The following is a 9,800-nucleotide window of genomic DNA, read 5'->3' on the forward strand; positions in this document are numbered from 1 at the left end:
TGCATAAAAAGTTAAAAGTTAGCAAACGAAACTTATTATTTGACATAAAATACAAATGAAAATGCAACTAAATGATCATTTGACTCTAAATGCGTGCAAATCACTTAAAAACTGTGGTACCCACACTGCCTATCTTATTTTTCATTTTCATGGGTTTCATTCACTCACCACGCGCAACAGAGAATACTCATAGTTGGTAGTTACAGGTTGTGGGGATAGATTTTGAGTCCATGCACCGTGATCATTTTTTCTTGAGCACCATTCATCATCGAGGGAAGGAACAAATGTCTAGAGGGGTGTTGTTGGTTTGATGGAAGCTCATCTAGATGCACATTTCACCATGAAGTTTCATTTAGGCACATTGGACGTGTATTTTGAGTGATGACTATGTGGCCTATAAAACCATTTGTTGCACCAATCTTGAATGCCCATCACAAGTCGTGTGTGGCCATTACATGGAGCCTCCAGAAGTACTCACTGTTATGAAAAAGTCAGACAAGATCTGGCCGCATTTCTATTTCTAAAGTAACGCAAAGATTTGATCTCTATCGGTCGTTTTTCCTCAGTTGAACATAAAGAGGGTGTGGCCATCCCTAACGTCACAGGCTCCTGGTAAGGATTGAATTTAAAACTGAAAGAATTTTATTATAATAAATAGAGAGTGTTCGTTTTCGACCTCTTCAAATATATCGATCATATATAATATTCACAAAATTAGTCTTTAATAAAATAGTTAATCCATAGGTTAAAGCATCAGACCAGAGCTATCAGTGGATGGCTGGAATTCGAATAACTGAAAATCGGGATTAATAAGAAGCGATAGCAAATTTTTAACGAACCTAAATTGAGATGTTAGGCTTAAAACTTTCTTGACAGATATCATATTTAAACTTTTTTCTTTCCGAGCAGATCCATGAAAACGAATTTCGGATAATCTGAAAGGTGTTAAAACTTGAAACTTTATCCGCCATGTCAGATACCAAACTTGTAAGAATGCCGAAAACCATGTTGCACAAATTGCACAAAATATATGAAAGAAATTTTTAATCGTACAATAATTGTTTGTATCTATAGCTACTTCTGGTCAGCACCAGATGGAAGCACCGGCTATACAGAAATAAGGAAAGCTTGCATTCGTTCAAACTACAAAACCGCCGGCAGTTTACAGTCCTCAAGCAGCAGAAAAACTTTCCCCATCAAATAACATGACCTGGCTGACAGAATCTATGTTGAGATGATCCTCTAGGTGGGTCGCATCCCAGGCATGCTCGTAGAATTCGAACAGTTGATAGTTTTCGAATTCGTCCACGAAGTGCCAGTTTTCACAAAGCGATTTAAGATTTGGATTCCCCGTCAAACCCTCCTCCTGTGTTTCCTCCGAAGATCGGCAGAATTCTTCTGTTATGTCCCAAACGGGGCTCATAGGAATGCCGAGATCGTCGCCTGAAGCCTCAAGGAGATAACATAAATCAACGTCCGAGTCCGTATCTCGGGTTAGGCCTTCATGGATGCCAGAAATATCAGTGACTGCAGAATCATACCCGGAGTTAGGGGAAGGATAAGAAGTGGAACATGTCGTGCCAATCTCTTCCTGCAAGCTTCTCATGACTCTGTTTACAACCTCCTCAGGAGAGAATTCATCTTCTTCGTCGTCTTCTGCTAAAGTTTGATCTAATTGCAGTAGATGAAGAAGCTCGCCTGTTTCTTCGCCGTGAAAGCGTTTCTGCGTCTGGACGTCTGTGGACTCCGGCGGAGCCTCGATCTCACGGTCGCGTTTCCTGAGCAGTGCCTCAGTCATGATCGAGAAACGGCGCAGAGATTCGAACACGGAACACAACGATGTTGCAAGGACGAGAGGATGATGATAGTGTGTCTGCAGCGAAGAGCTGGTCTTTCGTATTGTGTGTCTGCAGCGGAGAGCAGGATTGGCTATATATATAGCGGTTCGACTTTTTATGGTACATGCAAGGGAAGGGATATTTATATTTATGTTTCGCTCTTAATTCAAATTCTGTGAATAGTATAGGAGTTTGGAGACGGCTGGCATGACTCCTTCCGTCGACCATATCCACCTTGTTAAAATATTTCTAGAATGTCTGCGAATGTTGAAATGAATTTGAGAAGGAAGATTATAGTAAACAACTGAAATAGGAGATTTTACCCAGATTCTTTCAACTGGTGACAACCTCCAGGGGTGTATGTGGTTATGGCCGGCTTGTTGTGCATCACCCAATAATCTTGGTCGCTTGATTGATCCAACGGTGTAAGTTCTAGAAGTACTGGTGATTCGGAAATGGTGGTCCGCTGGATGGCTTTACCGTACAAAGTTTGAATTTGTTGAACGAAAGTGATAACATGTGGGCCCACGAAAACGAAGTATAATTTAGTCCATCGTGATTCCTCTGTAACGTATCTTTTTGTTACTTCGAAATTGGGGCTGATTGCCAATTTGCCAGGCAATGTCACTGTTATTATTGACAAACTCCACGTAGACCTTTCAACTTTTGATTTGTGTGGCTTCCTGACAAGTCCATCTAGATGTTTCTATCCAGAAATATAAAGTCAATGAGACGAACCATAGTTGTCGCCCTTAATTTTCAAGTTCCATTACGAAAATGTGCCGTCTATATTTGTTCACTACTTTATTCCACCCATTTGCTTATCCATGCCTGTTTTTCAAATGCGGAACCTCACGTTCTCCATTCTGGAGCGCCCTATATCTTGTGTGTCAAATTTTATCTTGAAATAAAATAAACTCAATCCTTAGCTCGCTGTACAAAAAAAAAAAAACCGACACACCTCCATCCTTTACGACCATTTACTTTGAATAAAAATGCAAAGTATGAACATGTCGGAAAGACAAAGGTGGCTCCGTAAAGGCGGAATAACATATCACAATAAGAGGACTCTTTTATAAATCTTTTCATTACAGCTTTATACTAATTTATTCTGCTTTTTATTATTTTTATGTAGACGTTTTTATTAAAATTAAAATCCTGACAAATTCAGATATAGGTGGTGAAATTTCAACTTTGTGTTTCTATGTATTGAGATTGGAGTTTATCTGAAGTGTTTTCTATTTCCAGTAATAAATCAAATCTTCAAAATTAGGAACAAAAGTCTGGCATCATTATTTAAGTTTGGAGCTGTAGAGTGTGGGTGATTTTATTGCAACGTCCAAAGTTGAGATTGATATTGATGATTTAAAGCTGAGTACTGGTTTTACAGAGTTATGAATAAAAATAATTACCTCCTTTGCTATAAAGAATTATATGGATACACTTTAATGTAATAATTTTTTTTATTAATTTTTATAAGGAAATATTAAACCTGCAAACTAAAACAATCTCTTTTAATCAAATTCTTTGGTCCATGATGAAATCAATTGAGGGACATATGCTTGGTTTACATTCAACCATCTTTACGACTAGCGGGAAGAGTGAAGGGTTTTAACTAGGATTGTATGGAGGTGGAGAGTGAAGGCTTAGATGTAAAGTTATATAAGGGCACAGTGGGGAATAGGCTTAGATGTAAAGTTATATAAGGGCACAGTGGGGAATAGAGGAGTAAAGAGGGTGTGCAAAGGAGTAAGTTATTATTGGTTCATTATTCATTTTCTGGGGGCGAGAGAGAAAGTGGAGGGTTCACTGATCTTTTTGAATGCTGGTTGGGTAAGGGAGATAATAGATTGGAGAGGAATATCCAAAATAACATTTGCCTAAATAGAGAGAGGACGCTTTCCATTTGTAAAGGATGATAGGGTGAAAGGATTAGTATGGCTATACAATGCCATGACAAAGAGGTGTCGTTTAGGGCATTAATCTTCATGGAGAGGGCCATTTAGAGAGGGTCTACATTGGATGTGAGCATAAATGGAGATATGTTGCAAGGAACGGGTCCAATGAGCTAGGATTACAATACCAAAAGTGACTAAGGCTAGTGGTGAGTGGAAATTTATTGTTGTCAATGTTATAAAACTAAGTAAAATACCATGGAAAATAAACATAGGTACATTTATATCTTAACTTCATAAGTGTAAGGAAGGTAAAAAAGTAATGACATCTTCATAGTGAAACTTTTTATGATTTAAAAAAAACTCATTAATCTTAAAGATTTTTTGGTTAAGAACAAGAATAGTTTCAGTATGAAAGCCATGAGTGTTGGGCCTCATTTATGCAATATTCATTATGATTTTGAAAATTGAAAAGTTGACAAATAATTTTTAATTATCCAAATGAAGAGATGTAAAAGATTTAGAATATTTCAATTTCCACTTAATAATTATTTCATCATCATTTTTTTCCTTAGAAAAAAATCATATATTTTCATTATATAAACAAATACAAAGGCACATCTTATATGTGGAAATAAGCACTTTAAAGAAATTATGTGTTTTGAAAATAAGATATGTCACTTTACTAAAGAAATTGGAAAAACTAATCGAGGTACAACTGCCTATTATAAAAGGATTATTCACTCTCATTTTCTGCTTTTTCTATTTAACATTTTCTTAACTATAATTCATATTTCCATATTTGTTACCCATTAAGAAGGTGTCAAAGAAGCTATAGTTAAATCAAAATCCTAGTTTTGAGATTAAAAACAATTATTAAATCCTTGTCAAAAAATGAGTTGTTATATTCATGTGTTGTCTTCATGGCCCCCTAATGAGGTCTTATTTGTGGTTACATCACTCAGAGAATTACCTTATTGTCCCTCACTTTGAAGGGAAAAATTATTTATCAATTGGATCTTTTAGGAAAGCATTTATATGCTACTATGGAGATGTTTCTTACATATTTATTCTATGATGGTCAACTATGTAATTTGAATACTAATGTTCATGTGATTCTCAAACTTATGATTTTGATTTTGGTTTGTTTTTTCCTCAAATGTGGGCCCAATACTGATGGTAGGTTTCCTAAAGATGACTTGTTTATTGACTATTTTGACATTGAAAAGTAGTATTCTCATAATCTAAAATGCAAGTGTAGTTCATTTCTTCCCTCTCTAGGTTTATCTCCTCCAATAAACCCTTATTATTGATCTAAACAAAAATTATAGTATATTCCAAGAGATCTACCTTAACCCAATCTATATCTTCTTTTATAAATCTACATAAGACATTCCCAATGATTTTTTAATACTCCTAAATTCCATAAACACATTGGAGAATTTGGCAGACGGGCCCAAATTGGCATTGTGGCAACATTCATGGTGGTATATTTGAATTCTAAGAACCATTAAATGACAAGTTGATATACACTACCTGAGCACCAAAATCGCTTCTCAATTTTTTTTATAATTAATTAAAGGTGATCAAAAGTGAGGAGAGTCTTTAACATAAACATATGTAACATTATTTTTTCAAAATGGATTAAATTTATTAATATATAGCTAATATATAGGAGGATATGATTCTTTAAGTCAATGTATAGCCTCATTAATTCAAATTGTGGGAGTAGATAAGATATATCCTATTATGATACTTTTAGCACTAACATTCCATATTGTTTATTAAACTAAATAAACCATCTTTATATATAGGATATTTGAAGAGAGAGAAAAATTCAATTAGTTGTGTAGCATTACAAAGTAGCCATTATTGAACCATTGGAAGTCCATCTTTTATCTTCGTCTTTTTACTTTATTGGTTTAGTAGAGTCTAATGATTTAACGTATAATATGATGGGCCATGGCCTTCCCCTTAATAGACCTCTAGAAATCTTGGTGTCTCCACATGGCCAATAACATACCAATAACATGGTTATATAAAGAATAATTAAATTCCATTTATATAATAAGAGCGACTTATGTTAAGAAACTCAACAATTTTTAATACTTCATTTACTTATTTAGGAACAATCGAATATATTTTAGTCAAGGATAGGGATGGGCTTGAAAACCATATTTTCCAAATGATGATGTTATCTATATTTTTTCTCTATATCTATAATTATTAAAATGATGTACTTAGTAGTGAGTCACAATATCCTTACCATTTAACTCAGTGTCATGACTTCTCTCATTGCTAGGATAATGTGGGCCCCTATAGAAGACATATTTTCTAGTTCATTACCTTATACATAGTGAAATTTTTTGTATATCCATTCTATATGCCAGCATATCATTTATATGGAATGGATTTTTTTATTTTCTAGTGCATATTTATTATGTATATGGGAGGTTGGGGATGTGCTATTGACTGTAACAACCATGGTGAAAATTCCATGTAATAAAATTTAATAAAGGAAAAATAATAACCACGGTTAATAAGACACTTATTCCAAGAATGTTGGGAAAAAACATAGAGATGGGATCACTTGTGATTGATTAATGACTAAAGAAATTGGCAAAGGCAATGGAAAAGGATTTGGAAAGGCAAAGTGGCATTTATTGGCATTTTTTTTATGAAAATAATGGAAATTAGGATAAATGGGAGGTGAAAGGTAACATGTTTCATGTGAGGAGTAAAATGAAGGAAAATAATGGAAAATGAAGAAAATAGAGGCCTCATTAATAAAAAGGTTTCGGAGGATCAGTTCACAGACTTTTTTCAGTTCAATTTTGGAGCTCTCTATCTATTCTCTCTCTCTCATACTCTTGGACACTTAGATTTTTCTTGTAGCACTCTTGGAGAGTGCGACATACTTGGAGTTTTTTATCAAGAAATAAAAGGAAGAGGTGGAAAGTGCACTAGGACATGGAGATCAACAACTACATTGTGTTTTGCTTGCAGGTACCAAGTTGCATGTATGTTTTCCTCACTAGTTTTTCATGCATGGCATATGCATGTGGTGTCTTGGTCATGATCTGTCACTAACATGGAGGATTGCCTAGACTGACAATGGATTTGACTAGCCTTGCCATTTCCTGGATAACCATGGTGTTGTGAGTTTATTTCTTTATTTTTTTCTGTCGTTCTCATGTTTCCTTTAGCTTAGGTTCAGTTATTGGTTCCTATAAGCCCTGGTTGGACAAACGATATGGAAGCCCTATAACAATTTGGGTTGAGTTACTAGTCCTGGAAGCCTTGGTTGGAAAAACGCTCTAGAATCCCTTGGTGGGTTGAGTTGCATGTCCTGGAATCCCTGCTTGGAGAAATGCTCCAAAAGTCGGGTGGTAGTTGTGGGTTGAGTTAATAGTCCTGGAAGCCTTGGTTGGAACAAACGCTCTGGAGCCCTGGAAGGCTTGGGTAGAGACCAATTTGATGATGGTTTTTTGATGTCCAACTGTGAGGTGGAATCACTGGTTCATGGGTTGAGGTGGTTTAGCCTTTAGAAGGCCCAGATGGTTTTGATTGATGTGTTTAATGAGATACCACATTCATGCTTGGAATATGGCATGGGGTTCATTGGTTGAATAGAGATTTGGCTCAGCCATGTCTACGGTCGGGTGGTTCGTGGAAGTCCCACAACTAGTTGGCCTTTGCATCATTAATATGAGGTTATTTCTCCTTGTTATTTCATGAGTATTATACTAGTTTATATGTGGATGATATGGTTGTGATTTCCTTGGTATTTTTGTGGCTATTATGCTAGTTATGAATATGTATTGTGACAGTGGCTATGTATGGATCTCATCATGTTTTTACTTGTAAATGAATGAACAATGTATCTATGGTCTAATGGATGAAACTGCAGCTAATGTGTTGAGGTGTCAATGATTCTTACAGATTCTCAGATGAGTATGAGACCCCTATGCTCAAATATGTTGTTTAAACATGTAGAGTACATATTTGTGACATGTTTGACGAAATCCTTGTCATTGCTACTAGGGGTCCAATGAAGTCCTTGTTCGAGTAATTGGAATTGTATCATTATTATGTTGTTAACTTTCATTCTTGAAGGTGTCATTGAGTTTCGGGCAATGACCTAGACTCTGGGCCTGAAAAAATGGCTCAAATATTGGAGATGCAGGCACAACACTAGCAATAAAATTCCCTAGATGCATGCATACCCATGTTGTGGGAGTGTATTGATCCTCCTTGATGAAGGATTTTCCATGTCAAGGAACTGTTAGGGAGTTTAATGGTCAAAAAAATCAGAGCGACCCAGGCATTGGCTTCCTGAGTGGTTGGTATGGCTCCTGGGAGTTATATTATTGATGTGGAAGGCATGTATGATGTGTTTCCATTGGTTCCATTTCGTTAACTAACACATAGGGAATTGAATCATATCATAGTAACTTCTCTTCACATGTTTACCCCAGTTGGCATGTTACTTGGGTAGATGTGGGAGGAGGATGATACAGAGTGGTATCAGAGCATGGTTCACCCCTCCAACTATATTTGTTGTGTGTTGGACATGCATTCATGTCAGTTTGATATGTGTTTCTTATGTTATAAGACCATTTGCTTGTTTCATTTGTATGGTATGGGTTATGGTTGTAGTGAGGTCACCATCAGAAGTTGATGGTGTTGTTGTGTAGTGTGTCATCATGAGTGTATGGTTTATTATGCATTTCTTATGCACGTTAGTATTCACATGTGGTCATGTGTACAATGATGTGGTAGTTGTTGTCATGCATGAGGTCATGGTATGAGTAGTTGATATGGTCATGCATTGATGACTGGAATATAGCTAGAATGATGGTTATATGGTTATATGCTTATGTGTTATATTTCTATATTATGTTATGATTATGTTATAAATGTATTACACTGATTTGTTCATCTTGTAGACGAGGTGTCCTCCCCGAATTATGCTAAGGTACATTGGTTTATTTTGATTTGGTTTAGCTGACATGATATACCTTGCAAGAAGAATATCAAAGATGACTAGCAAGATGGTAGACCACAGTTCCCGTGAGCCTCCCTATGGATCAGATAAGCAACATGGTGTTGGGAACTCTTCTAATTTGGCACCCACATGAAGAAGCTTAAAGGCTGAAATAAGGAGTTGTAAGGCAGACAATGACATAATCATACATGCACAAGAGAAACAAGAAGAGGTAAATGTAGTGATACTTTAAAGTTTGTCAGAATTGCAACGATAGGGGTCCCTTCGGATCAGCCATTAGGAGGAGGAAAAAATTAGTGGGGTATCTAGCAGTATGTCTCATGGTTGTCAAAGGTCAGATAGAGATGACACAGTGAGAGATGTCAAGATGTTAGATACTCTAGATAGGAGAGGCGATGGACACAGCTAGTAGTCTAGTTCTCATTCTGATAGGCATTATGGTCATCATTGTTATCATCCTTATAGGAGGAGTGACAAGGGAAATTTACTGTGTTTGTTTAAGAGAGTAAAGCCACCTACATTTGATGGAGAAATGAAGAAATCACAAGATGCGGAGTCATGGTTTCTTCATATGAGGAAGTTCTTTAGGTTGCATGATTATTCAGAGAACATGAAAGCCAAAATAGCTACATTCAATCTCAAAGGTAAAACAGATATTTGGAGGGAAGATGTGATGAATGGTAGAGGTATTCATGACAAGGACTTGACTTGGAGTGAGTTTGATAGAATATTCAAGAAAAAATAACTATCAGAGAGATACTTTGATGACATGGCAAAAGAATTCTATGAGCTAAAGATGGGATCAATGACAAATGAGGAGTTCACTAGGAGATTCTCGGATCTATTGAGGTATATGCCTTACCTCAAAGAGGAGAAAGACAAGATTTAGATATTCATTAGTGGATTACCGATTGCATTCAAATACATGATTGAGTTCAATGAGCCTAGATCAGTGGAGGAAGCCATCTGAAAGATAAAGAATTTTTATGACCAATTGAAGCACAGGTTTGAGACTAAGCCAAACTGGAAAGGTAATGCAAAGAAAAAAGGAAAATGGGA

At 36.2% G+C, this 9,800-nt stretch overlaps 1 protein-coding gene across 1 annotated transcript; it reads right to left on the minus strand.

The window, feature by feature from the left end:
• Positions 1 to 1,050: 1,050 nt before the first annotated feature.
• LOC149170809 (uncharacterized) lies at positions 1,051 to 2,174 on the minus strand. Its single transcript, XM_089427363.1, has one exon. The coding sequence runs from the start codon at positions 1,796 to 1,798 to the stop codon at positions 1,172 to 1,174; it is 627 nt and encodes a 208-aa protein (XP_089283489.1). The 5' UTR covers positions 1,799 to 2,174; the 3' UTR covers positions 1,051 to 1,171.
• Between the last annotated feature and the right edge of the window lie 7,626 nt (positions 2,175 to 9,800).

This window comes from Pinus tabuliformis, chromosome 4_2, assembly GCF_031772625.1.
Source record: "Pinus tabuliformis cultivar Carrire ecotype Pingquan chromosome 4_2, CPIR1, whole genome shotgun sequence".
Lineage (NCBI taxonomy): Eukaryota > Viridiplantae > Streptophyta > Pinopsida > Pinales > Pinaceae > Pinus > Pinus tabuliformis.

Excerpts from the sequence above, each read along its gene's own strand:
- LOC149170809 (XM_089427363.1), bottom strand. The coding sequence starts at position 1,798 with ATGACTGAGGCACTGCTCAGGAAACGCGACCGTGAGATCGAGGCTCCG.